General features: G+C 44.8%; 1 protein-coding gene across 1 annotated transcript; it reads right to left on the reverse strand.

Annotated features, from left to right (window-relative positions):
* Positions 1–964: 964 nt before the first annotated feature.
* On the reverse strand, positions 965–19553 carry LOC104476964 (protein spire homolog 1-like). Its single transcript, XM_086750480.1, has 17 exons — positions 19497–19553; positions 17910–17973; positions 17027–17058; positions 16392–16556; positions 15488–15613; positions 15120–15185; positions 11864–12025; positions 9689–9757; positions 9084–9213; positions 8521–8645; positions 7101–7206; positions 6375–6526; positions 5068–5199; positions 3662–3726; positions 2797–2824; positions 2248–2390; positions 965–1151 (listed from the first exon to the last, which is right to left on the reverse strand). The coding sequence occupies exons 1-17, from the start codon at positions 19551–19553 to the stop codon at positions 965–967; spliced, it is 1809 nt and encodes a 602-aa protein (XP_086606606.1).
* Between the last annotated feature and the right edge of the window lie 53 nt (positions 19554–19606).

A 19606-nucleotide genomic window follows, 5' to 3' on the forward strand; every position in this document is an offset into this window, starting at 1 on the left:
CCTTCCCAGCCATTATTTTCTTCAGCATGACTCATTCCAACTACAAGTCCATTGTATCCTTCAACACTATCTGTCTATCTAGGCCCAGCAAAACACACCAGGAAGAACTCCAGAGCACCTCCACCCCTTCCATACAGGCAATTCTTGGGGAGAAACAAACACATTGTCAAATATCCCCTTTTCGGTTATTTGTTTTAACCACACAAAGAATTTACCAAAACACTTTATTTTTTGCAGAACGCCACAAGTTGTAATAGTCCAGCTTACTTAGGGCAAAACTTAAGGCCAGTACAAAGAGCAAGAATCTCTCCAGAGCAACCATCCCCTCCCTCAGGTGATGGTGGCATTGAGATGTACTAGATACTTCAGTGACAAGCACCAGAGCGCTCCGGTGGCAAAGCACAGATAGTGCACAGACAAAAACCAAACCAAGAGCTACCTTCCTAAGCAAGCAGACTAAGCAGGCTGCCTGGCCGTCATCGCTACAGCATCATACACAGAGCAGCAAGTTTCAGTGCTCCTCAGTGAGTTACCAGGAAGGAGTAAGTGTTTGCAAAATGTGTGGTGGTGTGATAACATCAAGAGCTCCACTTTCCAAGCCTCTCAGGAATCAAGGTTTTGGGTTAAAAGTTTCCTTATACTCATTACATAGGGCAAAGTCTGCTGAGCCATGAATGCAAACAGTGCCACAGAACAATGACAACTGCAGGTGCAAAGGAGGAAATGCTAGAGGCGTGATAGTGCTTCAACATTTATTTTCCTCAAAGACATGTAAAAGAATTAAAACAGTTCTAAAAACCACAATGCTTTATAATACCTCGCAATACATAAATACTAACCGTGCTTCCTGCTTAGACTAACCAGCAGGGAGGTCTTTTATTCAGGCCTTTATGTCAGTAGGTGCATAAAGCTGTTTCATTTAGTTCAGGCACAGAACAAGTGACAGGAGAAATGTATGGCAGAGTCATTCCAGTTTGGTCCAAGGCCAGGAATTTCTCCTGAGAGGGATGCTCTGCTGTTGACTGGAAGCCATGTTCAACAGATACTGCTCACATCGCATACAGATGTCTGCAGTCACCCAGTCTGCCATGGTCCCTGTGTGACAGCACAGAGGCTGTGCTCGGCAATGGGGGTCCAAAACAACAGGTACACTGGAGTGGAAGAGAGAAAAAGAAAAGCAGGAAAGCTGAGCCAGGTTTCTGTTAGAGGGTATGGTGCTCTTCCACCCTTTCCCTGCTCCAACACTGCTAAGTGACTTAGCTAAACAGAGCAGTCAGCTCCGCTTAGGAAAGTTACTAAGCACCAAAAGAGCTTCATTACTGACACTTTCTCTCTGTTGACAGTATGTCTGCCAAAGGGCTAACAGGTATCTGTGGTTGATCCAAGGTTATGGCCACATCCTTATGCTGTAGGAGGGGTTTTTTTTTTCCATCCTGAAGTATGGCAAGTAATACAGTCACTCAGACCCCTTCTGCAGCACCAGCTTTGTAAGACAGACCAAACCACTGCCCCACACAGTTAACTTCAGTAGTGAACACTGCCTCTGATTTTTGGCAACTGAAGTACAAGCCTTTGAAGCAGAAGCTGCCACGACTTTAGTTTGGCTACATTAAAGAATGGTTTCAGAGAGAAAAAGATATATATACCACTGGGGGAACAGGTAACTGATTTGGAAAGAAGAGAACAGATAATGTATGTTTCCAGTCCTAGATACTACACTTGTATTTGCAAAGTCTGTCTTTTCTACCCAGAGCTCTCTTTGAAATAGTTCCCTTTCTGGGAACTATTTGTGATGTGACCCTTCAGTCAGTTATACCTGAGAATATTAGCATACTTTATTTCTAGGTATAAATGGGCTGCTCCTGGGTGGTAGTGACAGACCCCCAGCGATGGGGGGATAGAATATAATGGGATCTAGAAATTCTCATACAAATGAAGCTGTCACAAGGAACCTTCTATGTCTGGGCTAATACAGACACTTCTGAATCTGTGTCAGAAACCTGATAGCTAAAAAGCAAAATGGATTTCAGAGTACCTACACATCCTCCCTTTTGGTCATCTAAAATCCACAATACTTCCAGAGAACTGTAGACTAGTTAGACCAGAGGCTAAACAAGTCATTCAGCATAACATTCAGCTGACCAGCATAATACCACATACTGTTGTCTGCATGTTTGTAGACTTGCCTATACAAGTAACTGGTAACACTTTTCACAGTAGAAACAGAACATCCCTGTTCCAGCTTACCCCAAACACTCCCAGTGCTCTATTTCATGCAGCAGCTCTGAGTTCTTCTGCTCTTGAGTGGCTGGGTCCTCCTCTCTGGAGAGCCTCAAAAGTTTTAGGAAGTGAAGTGGGAGATGTACACATATTCTGAAGGGCATGGACATCTAGAATCACAACACAAGTCACCTGAGTTCTCAGGGAAACACATCCTCCTTCTTAGCAGGAAAATTTGTGTGACATGGAATTGATTTATTGCTGCACTTAGAAGACAGACATTAATGCAGTGAACTTCCTGACCCTTGAATAAACAAGAGCACAGAGTAATCCCAACCACTTTACACAGGATGAAACAAAGAGGAACCAGAGTTGTTTTAGAGTATGACAAGAGGTGTCTGTGGCACCCTGGCTGCTTTTGCACTTTGTAATATTCCCTCTTCTATTTTCTTAGAAGGAAGCTAGAGGGTAGATTTGAGGTATCAGTGGGGTGAAGGAAGGCTTCCTATGACTAGGTGAGGTGCAGGGAAAACAAAGTGTGAAAAACACATAGGCTGTTGTAAAGACTAGACTTGCCTTGATGCAGCAGTCACAGCAGACAACACTAAAAAAAAAGTTCTCAGCATTATCATTTGAGTAAAGCTCAGCAGATACTAATATTGCAGCTAAGGGTGACTTTCCCAAGTGTTAATTTGTGATTGTGGCACAATCACTTGACAGCAAAGTGAGCAAGCTTAGAACTCCCCTATTCAGTTTGCCAGCCCTCCTATTCATGCTAGTTTAGATCATCTGAAATGTATGAGCATCCATAGCTTGAAGTTTTATCTGCAAATGCCCATTACTTTTCACCCAGCACTACCACCAGACAGTTACTCAATTCCCCGTGGTTGCTTACTTGTAGCTTTTAATCAATTCAGTGCTTCACCACTGCTTCAAATAGATTTAAGAGAGCCTTAATGAGCCTGAAGTTCCTCTTTTCCTCTCCCATGAACAGAAAACCTCTGACAAATAAGTAGATACAACTAGGTCCAACTCCTTTCCCAGTCACAGGGTCTGGAGTTCACTTTTCAGTCTTCAACAGAAGATTCTGGCGAAGATCCTCTCCCAGAACCTGCTCGAGCCCTTCACTGAAGCTAAACCCAACCTTTAGAGCAAAATGCAGTGATCTCTGAGACAAATTGAATCTAATACTTGCACAGTAAATTTGGTTATTGCTAGCTTAATACTGAGAGTTAAAATTGAGATACCACTTCAGAGGCAAGTTTTTCCCACATCCTCTGCAGCTGTAGACGCTTCAGCCTGGCTTGTGCAGTAAGGAAAAACTGAAGGGCTCAGCAACCTGTTCCTATCCAGTACTACAACTGTTTGAACATTGAGTATTTTCAGCACTATTCTTTCACTCTTTTCTCCCTCCTCATTCAGTCCTTTTGTACCAGCTCACCTGCTGCAGAGGTAACAGTTGTAAGGCCACTTAAGAAACATCTGCTTATGGCAGCTGAAACAGATCTGTGGAAAGGAAAGTTACTTGTGAATGCCACTGGGAAATATCTTTGTACCAACAGTACCCACTGCTTGCCAAAGAGCAAGCACAAAACCCAACCTTCTAAAGGCTTTAGCTCCACATACAATAACAGAGGTCCAATAAAGGATAGCAAAGACACAGGAATTAAAAGCTAAAAAGGCAAAAAAGTCTTACTTGTAGGCCAGTGTTTTTATGATGCAGAGGTTTGGGGCAGCTGCCAGACAACAGGAGTTTAAAAAAAGGCTCTTGAGCAAACAATAGCTGTATTGTGTAAGAGTGTAACAGTAGCTAGTTAAGAGAGAGGGAAGAAGAGAGACATTCTTTGAGGTAGACTGCAGCAATCCCAAAGAGATTAAGTCAGGGCAAATCTGAATCCAATCCTGAAGCAAAGAATGAGTCATAAGGAAGCTGATGAGTCGCTTGAACTTTGTAAAAAAGAACATTCATACACAGCTGGCAGTCAGAAGTGATATTATCTTTAGAAGCAGAGCTTGAGAAAGCTAAAAAACTTCAGCAGCAAGAACACAAAGAGGGTAAGAGAGCCATTTTAGAACAGGCAGAGAGCAGGCAAGTTAAAGCAGGGTTGGTAAGTAAGGCGAGAAGAAAACAAGGATTCACTCTCAGGAGCATCAGACAGATTGTGGAAGTAGCATAGCTCAGCCAGTAGAACCCTTTGGCTCTGACTGTACTGCTAAATAAGTGAGGGCAAGGAGCTGACCCCTAAGCCAAGTAGCACTGACTTCCTCACATCTGTGTTGCAAAGGGCTTGTACTCATGACATCGGCTCCAGAGGGGCTGGTTGCCACAGCCCCTCTAACGGAGACTCAGTGAATAAGCCAGTGGGTTAAGCAGAGCGGACAGCCAGCAGTCCTGTGCTGCAGGTCACTCCCTGCCCCCTGACCTCCCCAACTTTTGCATCCACTCAGCAAGGTGATTTTAAGTCAGCACAACTCAGGTGTGGGAGCCTGAGTTAAGAGCCTTTGCTTCATGTTTAGCAGTACCACATCCCAATTACTTTGTGATTTCAGAGCTGGCCAGCAGTCATGGCAGTCAGCTCTCCTAGTATGGAAATAACAGACAAGAAGTATCAAGCAAAGGCTGGGTTACTTTCTAGGCGACTTACACAGCTTAAGCTTGATTAGAAGCCATCACTGCACTGCACAATTATGGAAAGGTTTTTATAGCCTAGGGCCAAACTCGGGTCAGGAGTATGAACAGGGTAAGTTGAGGCAGAGAGCACCTCAGCAGTTCAGCACTGAGGGCCATGAAGCCAGTCAGCTTTTGATAAGGCAAGGACAGCACAAAGACAAGGAGAAGAAACATACCTTTGCTCTTGGAAAGACACCATTACTACCTCCTTGGAAGAAGCTTTGCCCTTCTAGCACCATCATTGCATATCTGGTTCCAATCAGCTCAGCAATGGTTGGTGATGGCCACTTGGTAGGAAAGGAACAGTCCTAACGAAAGACAGGAGTTAAGTATCAGAGACAGCTGAAGGAAGCAGATATTTGGGGAGGTCATTGTAAAAACTGGGTCCCAAAAGGCTCTGTAGCATTTGTCCCCCAAACTCCGTTTTGCCAGTGATGAGTATTAGTTGACTCTTTGACAATACTAGCAGAGAAACTACTAGAAGAGTTTCAGTGGTTGCTATAATTTTCAACAGCTTTCTGACACCACATTAGGGAAACAGGCTCCTCGGTCACCACAGTAGTTAATACCATCTCCAGAGCCAGTTTCTGGGGAATTCTAACTTTTGGTAGAGACCACAGCACAGATGGCACCCCGGCCCCTCCTAGGCACAGGATCCCTTTCCACAGCACACCACTTTCTTGCTGCCTTCTTTCCCCGAGGCCTACTGGCCCCACACAAATGGCAGCTATGGGCTGGTGGTTGACCAGGAGAGACAACAGTACTTTTATCCCCAGGTGGGGAGCCCAGGCCACCTGCATCCCCCACCATATTCCTGAATAAAGAGGTGACACAGAGTTATGGTCAGTTTAGAGACTTGCCAGGGGTGGCGTAGGGAGGGATGAGGAAGGAAAGAAGGAGGCAAGGGCACAGCACACTTGTGCAGAACAGGGTGAGGCCATGATTCAGAAAGTTGCACAGAAATGCACCAAACCCAGCATTGCTCCCACAACAGTCTTTCAGAGCCTGATGACTTCAGTACTGCATACATTTAGAAATCACTGACGCTGTGCTATCTACATTTTGTCAACCACTTGTTCCCTTTACTGCAGCTTAAAGGATGTTTGTGAACATATCAGAATATAGAAAGAATGAGAGGAGATGGACAAAGCAGGACAGTCCCACTGCCAGCTACAGTCTGCTTGAGGAAGCCTTGACAGACACTTTCAAGTAATGCAAGTGGTATTTTTCTTTTCTTGTATGAGAAGCAACTTTATTTCATATCATTCAAACAGGGAGGCCTCAACAAGGACACTACAGCATCCAGTCTTTGCTTAAGCTGTCTCCAAGGAGACAATAACATCCCAACTTAAGATGAGTATATAACATGGCCTAAGATAAAAATCACAGAACATGCTTACTACTTGCACGAGAATCAAGGTGCAGGCTCTGGTCACTACCAGATGTATCAGACCAGGCTTGCTAGCTGACATGCTAGACTTACCAGTTCCTTGCTTTGAAGGCTGCTCTCTAAAGATTTGGACCTTCCTCTGTAAGAACACAGCTGCTGTTGGCCAGCATTCAGGAAACCATTAAGTTCAACGTCTCCTAGTGTGGGTGCACTCTTGGGAGGACATGTGCAGTTTGCAGTAAGACCTGGATAGGAAGAGAGTGTTTTAGAGGGCAGAAAACCAACTGGCAGCTTCTAAGTATTCACCCAAAAGATGAATGCTCAAGAGCACTACACTGCCTTCTGAAGGCAGCAAGGTCCCCTCAACCTCCATCAACTCAGCTCACAAAAAGCAGAGGTTAGAGGAATTATGCTTGTCAGTAGGCAGTGACGAGGCTTCCTTAGCACCATTTAGTTTAATAAAATCAGGTGGTGCGCTTTCTACTTGAACATTCAAAACACTCATTTAGCTTTTACTGTGAATTCCAGTTAGGCCTTTGGGGACATGCTATCATTGTTTTGAAGCTGCAGGAGCTATACAAAGCTTCAGTCAACTGCAGAGGGACGGTTTTCTAAGGGCACCTCCCCAGATTCATTACTTAGTGTTGGAGCTTCTCGTGTAAAGTGTCTTCAGGTCAGAGACAAAGTGTACAATGAACCCAACCCAAGGCTTTAGGAACCCAGGAGGCCACTGACTATGTTGTTTATATGTGCAGCTAGAAGTATGCTGACATCTAAACCAATCACCTGGGTTAGATGTGCAACTAGAAGTACACTGACCTGTGCTGTTCCAGGATCCTACTGATGACATGGTTGAGGCAAGGCAGGTGCTGGAAGGCAGCTTGAGAGGGGTTTCCTGCAGACCAAAGGACAAGATATTCTTAAGCTGCATACAAGAGACATCAAGCCCACTTCCTCAGAAGCACTGCTGCTAAACAAAACCCAGGATACTCAGGACTGACCAGAAATGTTCAAGGCTCAGCCAAAAGTGGAGTGGAGAGAGAAATCAATGTGGTACATTTAGCAACTTTAGATTCCAAGAGATAATAGCAAGTTAATTCCCCCCTGCAACCAGGAAGCTCCAGCCAAGCTAGTGAAGTTTCAAATTCATCTTTTCTCTCTCTCACTCAAGTTCAATGCAGATACTAGTCCCCAAGTTTCATCTGTTCAGGAACCAGCTTCACAAAATCCTCCCTATACAACTCTCAGCCATTTTCTTGGCTCCAGTTCACACACAGCAACACTGGAGAACAGTTCAAGAGACTGTGCCCCGCTAACCCAACTCAAGCCCAACGCTGTATCTCAACAGCATTGTTTCTAGCTTCTCTAGAAAGGCAGAAAACAAATTTGATTATAGTAGTCTCCATATGAAGGTCCTCCTCATTTAGGAGTAATACATCAACTACAGGGTTCTCAAATGCTGAACATTCCTACAAGTAGCACAGACTTGTGCAAATATAGCTAAGTTTTTCTGCTTTTATTAATCCATATCCATTTCCCCTCAGTTAAGCAACTGAATTTCAGACAGAAATGTTTACAGAAAACAGATTCCTGTTTGTATGCCAGTGCATCTGTGCTAGACATGATATGTTAGGGCTTAAGTTCTGTTCCACAGAAATTCTGAATATGCTCAGACTGAATCCCAGAACCAAGCAGTCAAGCTTTTCATGATTAAGCCAGGAATTAAAGAACCCAAATACTATGTATCATGGTTTATTGAAGAACAGTGCTCCCAAAATTGCTCCACAGGCAGAAGAGTGGGAATTCACCAGCTAAGTTGTTGCCTGAAAATAAAGTGAAGTTTTTCTTCCAGAAGCTCACATACCATGTGAAAGGCAAACACATCAATACATCTATCATCAAATGCCTCACTGTGAGGTATGAGTGGGAATAGTTCTGGCCCATACTGGCTAAACTCCTACGCATATTAAAACTCCTGCAGGATCCAGTTTTAAGAGACCAGAGCAGACCTTGGTTCTATAGGCTGCAGCCATGCCATAAAAAGAAGCGTTTAAATACAGTATGAGCTTCTGTAGAGGAAAAGATTTCAGTGAACCTCATAGTACCACATTCATTCACTTTTGAGACACAAGATTGCCCACACTAGGATTTGAACCCGATGTTCTAGGCTATGTATGCGTGCAGATCTAATGACTGAAGTATTTGTGCCTCTCCAGAGGCCTTTCATTGAAAGCCTTACCTGAACTCCTGGTCCCAGCTGCTGCGTTGTAGTTTTGACAATTTTAAATTCGGCACTGGCATCTTGGAGAGTTAAGATACTATTGCTTGGAGATTTCAAAGCAATATTTGGTGTCACAAGCATTCCTGCAGGGGAGAGGGGGAACAAAAAAACCCATACACACAGACAATTGATAAGATGTGCTGTGACAAGAAAATGACAAATATGATACCCACATATCAGAATTTGATATTTGGCTAGACTTTGTCCTAATAGTTACATAATCTTTTAGTTTTAGGTGATGGTCAAAATCCTGTTCTCTCACTTAGTGGACAGACAAATTTGAACATCCCTAAAAAAAAAGCTAAGTTGAAATCTTTTGAGTCTTAAACCACAGATTTTCTAGAAAGAACTATTCTTATGCCATACCACTGCTATCAACACAAAATTCGAATTCCCACCTCCCTTGCATTATACATGCTACAAAAAAAAGATAAGCGAGCTTTCATTTCAAAGGTCATCCATTATTTTTAGTCAATGGTGACTCCACTTGCATGCTTGATAGGTCAATTTGTAGCAGGTACCTTTGGGCCTGCTCCCATTTTCCCTTGCTGCTGCTGACCGAAGCTTCTGTGGCTGTTTTATTTCTGCCATGAGCTGTTCACGCCAGCTGGACTCCCATGGCACACACTCTTTCAGCTTCCTCTCCAGCACCTGCAGGCGAAGCGCAGCACAAGAAAGAGTCAGTGCATAGAGTGAGGCGACCAAGGGAGACACAACTACTCCTTTAGCAATGGCACTGTTTTACAAGCACCTATCACTCAGGAGAGCACTGGGCCTCACACACAAGAGAACCTTTAGATAATGCATAGTAGAATGCTTTAGCAACTCAAATTTGAAACAGCAAACCCCAGGAGTACTTTCAGGACCACAAAATGTTCCAAATGGAAGAAGCAGCAGAGGAAGTAGGGAGATTGATAGTCTTTATCCTATGAAGATGTCACCTCCCATTTTCCTAACCCTATGTTTTGGCAAGAGAGTCTGCCCAAAATTTAAGCATGGTTTATATATGTCCCTCCCAAATCCAAACCACTAGCTAAGACATTAGCTCCATATTTCTAGAAACTGTTCTGTCAACTCCAGAATAGTCTTGTTTTGCTATCATTAGATGCAGCACTGGACCACCTACAGGTTCTAGATGAGGCTTGGGAGCAGCTACGTCAGCTTTGGGGGTCCTGTGTTTTTGCTCGATGACCACCTGAAAGAGCAGAAATTATGCTTAAGCAATAGTTCTTTCTCTACTCCTGGTACACCCTCCCATTTAGTGGCACAGGGAATGACTCAAGTCAGGATTTGGGAATGGGGGAGGGGGGGAAGGCATAACAAAACTGAGTTGGGAATGTAGAATTATAAGATTTACTTACATGGGGTTTTGGCAGAGACAGATTTGCCTGCAGCAAACTAGAGGCAGTCAGAAGCACTGCACAGCCCTTTGAGGCTTGCACAAGAAGCATACAGCCTTCTAGCCCCAGCAGCTCATGAACTGTTCTGAGGAGCCACTGGAAATTGTTGTGCTCAGATTTTAATGTCAGGAGTGATCCTGACAAGCACCATGGTCACATCACTCAGAGAGAACTCAGCTCCAGGGATGAGAGTAACTGAATGGGTTAACAAGACTGTAACAAGAAGTGTGGCAGCAGGCAGCTGTATGCATAAGCTAGAGTCCCAGAGATTGGCTTACAGACCTACATAAACTAGGAACAATAGCAAGATAGAATTGCAGGGCAGGTATTAATCTGAGGCATACTGTCCACCTCATTAAGCCCTGTGCTTGCTGCATAGGGGAGAACTGACAAAAAAAAAAAGTCAAGTTGCACATGCATATCTTTAGCTGCCTTGTTCACTTATTCTTACTTTGAGGCTATGCCATTTACCTTCCCTGTGTGTACAACTTCAGAACACATGGGAGTGCAGGTAGAATAAGACTACAGCTTCCCACACTAGCTGTGCTTTCATTCATTTGCAAATTAGACCACTGTTTGCTAGAGAAGGTTTAAAATAGCTTTACAGATGGGGAAATCCTCGTTGAAGAGCCTTCACAAAGATCTGAGCAGTAGTACTCTATGCTTTCTTCTAGCATTTCTGACTACTACTCTTCTAACACCTTTGTGCTTCTTGTCGATCACAGAAAAAAAATTTAAAAAAAAAGAAAGGAAAAAAGAAAATCAAGACTCAGTTCATCCTGCCACCTTGAGTTACAGTTCTGTACTGCACCGTGCATTGATACAGAGTACACTGCAGGGAACACAAGTAGCTATGATGTATTGTCTCCTTTCCACTAATATTCATTTCTGTATCAATCAAGATATCATCTCCAGATAAATGTCACAGCTTTACCTGAAGGCTGGGGCCACAGTCAACAAAAGTAAGAGCTGAGTTTTTATAGAGGTACAACATTTAGCTGAGGCTTTTAAAACCCCTGCACTCTAGCAGCACCAACAAAGAGAAAAAAGGCTGATGTCCAGTGTGGTATGCAAAGTTTTAACTTTTTAAAATAGCACTCTTCATTACAAGTAGAGTTGTGTCTCATCTTCTGCCAAGATGTCTGTCTGCAAAGCACACCAATGCCACAAAGCCTTATGCCAGTGCTTTAGATCTGCTCATCATTCCCAGCTCAAGCTGCAGCAAGCAAACAGCATCACAAGCCTTTAGAGGCACCCCAGACATTTTTATATCTGGTCATCTTCACCAACCATCCACATTGGAAGCCCCTACTACTTGAGTCAGCAAAGCAGCTGCCCCTGGAAGGAGCACTATTTTTTTTACCAGGACTAAACTCCTGCCATAGCTTGTGTACAGTGCCTACAGGCTTCTGCCTGAGGCTGAGCAAATGATTCACTCAAGAGTGCTTTTGCACTTGTGCTTTCCTACAACATCCAGGAAGGCAAGGAGACTACTAAGAGATGCCAGGCACAGCTCAGCTTAAGGAGCCCGAGAGGACACAAGTGTCCAAAGTGGAAAGCATAAGCAGGCAAGCATCTGTTTCGTGAAAGTGTTGTGTGCAAGGCAGCATCATTGTTCCAGGGAAGGGAGTGGCTGACCCCTGGAGGGTGAAAAAATTTACTGTGCAGCTTCATCAGTGTTGCTATATCTGAATTAAAATGTTACTGGAATTGAAGCAGTTGGGTGGACAAACAGGGTGATCTAATGTTGAGCTGCAACTGAGAGGGAAACTCAGATACTTCTGGACTTGGAAGTACCTTTGAGAAAGACAGGCTTTTGGAGAAGAGGTGTCAACAAATATTGCTTAGAAATGAGGTAGAACAGGTGGTTTCAGAGTTGTCTGTTGACTCTAGTCACTCACCTTCCGAAGGGTGTATCTCTTGTGCTGAATATCATCCAAAAGTAATTCATAGGGAGAGTAGATGCTTTGTTTCGGAGGTGTGTGACATTGTGGTCGCTCAGTGGCCTTGTGCAGCCTCACACCATTCTGCAGTTCACGGATGATGTTGGGCCACAGGGATGCCTAGGAGAAACCAGTGAAGGCCAAGTCAACAGCTGGCTAGAATGCATGGGGCAGCACTCCCTCCCTCTGTGTAACAGGGCACACTTAGCAACTGAAGTAATTCAGAAACACAGAAGTGTGTCCTTAACACTCCCTTCAACTCACTTGCAGATCAGAGTACAGTACCAGAACAAAGAATTGCTTCTCTTTGCAGAAGTTAATTTACAATGAGGGATCTGGGAGCTAGCTCGCCAGATTCATTCCCGCATTTTGTCGTTAATTTTATGAGTATACTTCAGCAAAACACTGCTTCTGCTGCCAGGCAGCTAGACCCATTTTTTTGAATACCTACTTTCTCCAAGTGCTCCAGGTGCCAGAGTTTTTTTTCCTATTATTGGACCCTAGAAAACCCTGGGAATGAAATCTCAAATCTTACCATTAAAGTCCTCTGAACTTTCAGAAACTAAGGGTTGAAGGGCCCACAGACAAGGGAGGAAGACAAGGGGAAAGGGATCTCCTACTTTAACCTTCACAGCCGCATACATTATCAGTTTCAGCCTGGAGACACAAGCTGATAACTCTTAACATCTGCTCATCCTGTTCCTGTATTAATATCTGAGGATCCTCAGGCATGCAGTGTAACCCAGCAAAAATTAAAGACAAGGGAAAAAAAATTACAAACTCAATAGTATGTTTAGACAACACTGTAATGGAAGTGCTAAGTCAACAGCTTATCTGGATCCCAAAGGCAAATTGAGTAAGAACAGTGATTGTATTGTAAACAGAGAAAGGGAAGCAAAACATTTTAGAAATGGCCTCAGAACAAAGCTTTAACTTAGACTCCTCTTCCTTTTTCACTTACAGTATGAAGCATCTTCTCTCAACTTACCCCTTCAGATATCTTGGTATAATATCAGAAGAGCCTTATGCAAGCTCTGACTGATGGTTGCCCTCAAGGAGATGGATTTTTTTTGTTGGATTGTCTTAGCCTGGCTTTGGTACAGTCATACCTCAGCTCCAGAGAACTAGAACTGTCACAGAGTGACCATATAACTAGGCACGTCTCCTGGGCTGTATTTACTGTGTAGAAGAACACACAAGAGTCTCCAGCCCTCTGATCATTTTCATGGCCCTCCTCTAGACCCTCTCCAACTGGTCCAAGTCCTTTTATGTTGGGGGCTCCAGAAATGGACACAGTACTCCAGGTGGGGGTCTCACCAGAGCAAAGTAGAGGGGCAGAATCACCTCCCTCGACCTGCTGGCCACGCTCCTTTTGATGCAGCCCAAGATGCGGTTGGCCTTCTGGGCCGCAAGCATGCCTGGTCAGCTCACGTTGAGCTTCTCATCCACTAGTACACCCAAGTCCTTCTCCTCAGGGCTGCTGTCAATCCATTCTCTGCCCAGCTGGAAAGATATAGCCTGAATAGAGACTTCTGTACTGTAATATTGCCACATTAGTTTCAGGACAAGAGTTACCTTCAGCTGGCCATTTCAGAGCAACTTGTACACCCAAAACATTTTTCAGATGTAGGTGACATCATTAACACTCATACTTTTCTTTCCCTACTGATGGGATCACTGCAATTATTCTGCTTGGGCCATCCCATGTATTCTCAAGCCCTGCATAAACTTCTCACACCTGTACAACACAACACAAGATACTACAGCATTCCAAACCCATTCAACAGACAAGTGATAAGACTGTTGTGTTCCTAAAGGGTCTCACTGCTTAGATTTCAAGGTGAAGATTGTCTTGTGACATGTTTGGATAAGCTCTGCTGAAACTGCAACCCTGCACACCAGCAGGCTGTGTTCTATGTTTCAGAAGGCCTGTTTCGTAGCAGTCAACATGAAAGCATGGTCCACAGAGAGGACTGGCTGCTTGGCACCACTCAAGGCGTCAGCTCCAATCTGTGGGAACCCAGTGAAGTTGGCATCCTGGTTATTTTAAGCTCAAGAGTTTGTCAGAGCAATGCAGTCAAATGGTTCTTAGAGACTTGGAAACTAGAGGCAGAGGATTTGCAACAGACATCCTGCTTTTGGAATTCATGTCTCCTGAAGGAGCAGAGGCCAAACACACTGGCCTCCAGGCCACACAGCAAAGCCCATGTATTTATTCATTTATTCCCTGCAGAAAAGAGCTACAGCAGTTGATGAGTTTGTGGTTTGAGATAGCTTGCCAGTTTATTTTAATAGATCACAAAATTGAGAATATGCCCAAACACACATTTCACAAACATTTTCATACGAATAGTTTGAGCACGCTTCAAAGCAAGTGCTATTTAGACAAAAGGAGCAAGTCCACAAGTCTCTTGGGGCTTGCTGTTTGTCTCCACAGTCTCCAGACTACAGTGCATTTGTTTATGCTGGGCAGAGCTCCAGCCAGAAGAGCTATTTGTTTCTGATTGAGTCCTGGCTGTGTAGGGCCTTGAAAAGAACAGAATAAGTTGCTTTCTCTGCCCCAAACACACAGTCCAAGATTATGGAAGGACAAAAAAGGCAGCAAGCAAAAGGTAGGAGCTATATCTCCAACCTCACCCTCCTTCACCCCTTTGTTTGAGCTGCTGGAGCTGCACAACCACAAAGATGGACAGAGCTACCGGCCTTCAGTCCTCCAGCCCAGAACAGCACAAACCCTGCATAATAAGAGTGAACTAGTTCATCCCAGTACTACCACCAACAGAAGAGTTTTCTGGGAGTTTTCAGTCCAGCTACAAGAAAGGAACAGATTGCTTTTAGCAGGTGTCAGTTCCTGCCAAGAGCTGGAGTTTGGGGCTCATTTGCAGGCAGAAACAGCCTGAGTAACTACTTGCGGACACTTATTCCAAAGACTGCCTCCAACTTCATTTTTTAGAAGTGGTTTAAGTTGAACCACAAAGACACTCTTTGTGTAGAGTAAATGTCCACATGAGGTTAACATATGAAATAGTTTAACTTCAAGTTCACTCCCCAGCTGGTTTTGCAGACAAGTCTAACTACTTCAGCTCTTGAACAACCTACGAAGTTTTCTTTGTGTTCAAGCTTTACTTTTTGTAGAAGAGTCAATGAAAAGCCTCAGAGTCAAGGTAGACAAAAAACTGTTAGCCTACCATAATGAAGGAATTAAATCCCTTACCCAGTGTTTTTCCTTCTTCTGAAGGGGATTTTCCACCAATTTTTCCACATCCATTTTTCTCAGACTCTGAGAAGCAAGCACATGAGGTCATTACCTTACACAGTTCAGTGACTTCTTATCTGTCCAGTATGAATTCCTAATGTTAATCTGAAAAGCCTAGAAGACCCAAACACCCAAACTTTCAAAACCTACAATAATTTACTAATATCATGCAGAGACCCCACAGCTACCAGAAGTAGCCTTTCACATTGTGAAAATAGACCTTCAGCTAGGTACCCTATTTCTAGAGCAATGGGAAGATTACTTTAAAACTAGGTGAGTATGTGAAGGTAGAAGGAATAGCAGCTAAGGGGTGATCCCAAACATACCTCTTTGGAGGTCTGGATGATGGTCACAAGCTTCTGAAGTTCCATATATTCAGCAAATAGGCTCCTGCAGGTCATTTCATAATGGCTGGTAGCCTCAGAAGGCCTGGACAAGTGCTCCTTACAGGCCTGAAAGAAGTGCAGTAATTTATAAGAGATATTGAAATGAAAAAAAAAAACGTGGTAGGATGGAATAAAGCAAAATTCAGTTTTCTCAATCCATGGTTAAAAAAAAAAAAATCTTCCTCACAGCCCCTTTCTATCTTTTTTTTTTTCCTATTGCAGATTCAGAGGAAAAAAAGAAGCAAGATGTCCAATCTTATACATACAATAATCTAAGAAGCTGTGTAATTTATTATCTCATTCTGCATAAGGTGTGCTTTGAAATAAGTACCTGGAAGGAGAAGCCTCCAGTGCAGACAAAGCACAAAAAAAAAAAAATCACAGCAGGTGGAGTCACTGTCCTGTTCTTTTCTCCTACCTTGATCAGACTGAGGGACGGGAAATTTCTCATATCTTTAAATTATGGTTGAGATAAAAATATTTGTTGGAGTTGAGATATTCAAATCCCACCTCTTGCAGAAACTGAATACTATGGACAAGTGACTTTTTTCAATATTCATAGTCTTCTAGGTATCCAATCTGGAGCCTATGTACAGAAGGACTTCATAGACACAGCTGTGCGAGAGCCATGCTCAGTTGTCTTCCTTAATTATTTTCCACAGGTACTTACACACACCTTAGATGGTTTTGCCTTTTCTCTCTCATGGGAAAGCCATGTGCTCTTTCTACATCTTCCAACAAGCTACCCAGCTTTTTCCCAGAAATGGTCTTGCCCCTTGGTTAACAGTACTGTTCCATCAACTCCTCTAAAGCTGCTATATTTAGTAAGTGGGAAGAAGGAAACCTTGATAACATCCTGCAGGGTGACTGCTGGTTTCACTGTCTCATCGTCCAGTTTCAACATGTGGCAGAGCAGTTTCTCCAAAGGATCACTCAGCTCTCGCTCCGCTTGGCTGTCGATTCCCCAGTCAAGGGCTTCATAGATCACCACTCCCAAGTACTCCAGCAGCTGCAAACAGAGACCAAGGAAGCAGTGCAGCACAAAGCATTGTGGAGAACTTCCCAGCCATCCATGTACCCTCCACTGCACCTCAGTGCTGACCACACCCCTCAGAATGAGGGGGGCCCAAAAAGCGGCTAGATGGTCATCCGGTAACCTGAGATGCTCTCCTAAACAAGCTCTTTTAAGAATTTTAAATAGACTAATCTAGCACCTCTAAGTTATCCGTCATTAAGACAAAAAGACTGGGCTATTGCACAGTAGGCAGCATCTGTTGTTTCCCAGTCCCATTGTCTTACTGGAGTTCAGTTCCAGCATTCTGCTTCATTTTCCAGATTGCAGGGGACACAGTCACTCTCACAGGGAACAGAAGTCTAAGCACCTTGATAGTTGCCAGAGACATCTGTATCTCCTGAGCTGGCCTTCTACTACAGTAGGATTTTATCTGCACACATACAAAGGTGAATACACAGGCTTACCTTGTCCTCTGACTGCTGAATGCTGCCAACATCTGAAAGGGAAAAAAGAGGGTATGGGGAGAAAGAAAACTGCATAGGCATTGATAAACAGCTTTTAGAATCCCTGTCGACAGAGAGAAAGAGTTCTTGGTAAAAAGGAAACAAATGCCTCTGACTAAGGTCAGTCCCACCTAGAGAAAGTAGGCCTATATTTGGGGAGTCCTGGAAAGCAACATAGGATACTCTTCTCATTCCGAGCACTAGCCCCGAACTAACTGCTGCTGGGTACTTTTTTTTTTATTATTTGCTAATAGCTATCTAACCACAAGGAAGGCACTGGATCTTTGTCTTCATTCTTTATTACTCGCTCTTGTCGCTGAAGAGTCACAGCCTAGCATTGAGCTCTGCAGCACTGTAACTAAGCGGTGCATAAGACAAAGCTTGTCGCCACTTGCTGGCTACATACAGTGACAAAAGAGATAAACTGTCAATCATAGATCTGTTGTGAGAGTCACTATAGCAAAGGAACCATACATTGGAAGATGAACAGAGCAGGACATATAATAAAGCCTCAGACTACTTATTTCAAATGATGTAAGAGGTAACAAACTTTCATCCTGTTATTCCCTAGAACCAAAGGGCACTATTAGAAAACATTAGTAGGCCAAACACCCACCTATCTGGCCTACTAGTAGGCCTGTATTACCACTCATGTACAGTCCTTTGAAATGAAGTATAGGCAGCAGAACAGCCTTGTACCAACATACAGAGACAGGAGAGAGGAGGGGGGGGGGGAAAAATTAAAAAAAAAGAAGGACAGGAAAAAGAAATTCCTCACTTTGTCCCCCTATTTCAGCCTGTTATAGGAACAGCCCTTGGCATCTACAGCTACCTGTGCTCTTACCAGACTTGTGGTACACCTTGAATGAAGCAGTACCATCAGCATGGATGAAGATGCTTCCAGGACCCTTTATGAACACAGAATGGAGCGGTGGGTACAGCCCCTCAGCCACCTGTTCCATTTTACAACAACACTGAAAGCAGATAGCCCAGGCTTGCTCCTCACTTATAGGATGTTCAAAACACCTCAGAATCTCAGCTAGGGAGACCTTAGTCATCCTCTGCTCACACTGTGGAAACTCCATCTTAACCTTTACCTCTCACCACCACTCTTAGCCTAAAAAGCTTAGCGCTCCCCATCCCAGGACGGGCAAATGCTCGTAGCAGCCTTTTATCAGCTCTCCCTCTCTCATGCCTCTCTTCCCTACAGGTGTGATCATTAATGCCAATTTTGCCCTGTCTTTTTAAAGGGACACCACTTTAATCTGTATTTGCATGAGACTCCTTGAAAGAAAACAGAAAGTATACAACAAAAGGGAATCGAAAGATATTGTAAGACTGTACAAAATTCATGCTCAGTTTAACTCTGTTATTTCTGACCAAATATATTAACGAGCATACCAATGTTGGCAGGTAAGAAAAGAGTATGTTCAGCTTCAGGTAAAGAGGGAAGGAGGCAGGAAATAATGTCTTATACTCAGGGGAGAACTCATGGAAGACCACAAATACTCAATCCATTTGATGGGAAACCATTCCGGGAGCTCTAACACGTTACAGCAATCAATTCCACAGGGCACCCACAGCCACCGCGGGCCCCATTCCTGCCTGGCCTTGACCCTCTGGCCCTGCCACAGCCAGTCCCAACGGCTGGGGCTGGGACCAACCGAATTGCTACTGGTGTGAAGGAAGCTACCTGGCTTTTTTTTTTTTTTTTTTGTGCTGTGGGCTCTGTGTTTATGTGATGGGAGGGGACAGTCGAAGGGCTTGTGATACGGTCATCCCCAAAGAACTCTGTTGCTGCCGCAGCGCCTGCAGCGCATCGCAGGGGACTTCAGCTCTTGCCCGGCTGGCTCTGAACAGCCAAAACTGCAGAGGCAGACGGTGAAGAACCACGAAGTTTAAAAAGTGTGAATAAGGTAATTTATGTTTCTTTCCCTTCTCACTTAATGATATTTTGGGAAGGCAGCGCATCGGAGTCGGGCCCCAGGCCTTGGCGAGGCGTCCAGGCTGGCAGGCCTTGGCGTCACTGGACGGTGCGGTGGGTGCTCACAGGCAACAGGCCCCACCACGGCCGGGGCTGGGGGGTGATGGCTGGGTGGTGTTTTCTGGGCTTCCCCACGGCCTTTACCCTGACCCCATGCCTCGGCCTGGCCAGGGTGCTCGGGCGGGTCCTTGAGAGCCGCTTTCCCATTCCGCGCTGCAGCTCGGCCCTGCCAGGCGGGAGGGGCTGGGCCTCCCTGCAGCCACGGGAGAAGCTTGGGGGCTTCCCTCCCGCGGCTCTGGGGCACCGGGCACCCGGCAGGGGCCGGAGGAAGCTCTGCGGGGAAGCGGTGAAGGCACCCAGGCACTTGGGATCCCACGGCAAGCAGCCGCCATCGGACCTGCGGGCTGCAAGGCCCCGCCGCGGGGAGCATCCCGCCCCCCCCCCCACCCGGGTGACTTGGTCCTGCCCGCGTCGTCGTTTCCCCCCTACCCCGGCCGCCAACATGGTCCCGCCCGCACTCGGCCTCCCTCCTGCCCCTGCGCAGCGCCGCCCCCGCA

Source organism: Chlamydotis macqueenii, chromosome 1 (genome assembly GCF_036417535.1).
Source record: "Chlamydotis macqueenii isolate bChlMac1 chromosome 1, bChlMac1.mat, whole genome shotgun sequence".
NCBI classification, from domain to species: domain Eukaryota; kingdom Metazoa; phylum Chordata; class Aves; order Otidiformes; family Otididae; genus Chlamydotis; species Chlamydotis macqueenii.

Excerpts from the sequence above, each read along its gene's own strand:
- LOC104476964 (XM_086750480.1), bottom strand. The coding sequence starts at position 19,553 with ATGTTGGCGGCCGGGGTAGGGGGGAAACGACGACGCGGGCAGGACCAA. Across the intron at positions 5,200-6,374 it reads GCCTTCAAAGCAAGGAACTG|GACTGTTCCTTTCCTACCAA; the intron begins GTAAGTCTAGCA and ends GTCTTTCGTTAG. Across the intron at positions 2,825-3,661 it reads AACTGTTACCTCTGCAGCAG|TGTTGTCTGCTGTGACTGCT; the intron begins GTGAGCTGGTAC and ends CTTTTTTTTTAG.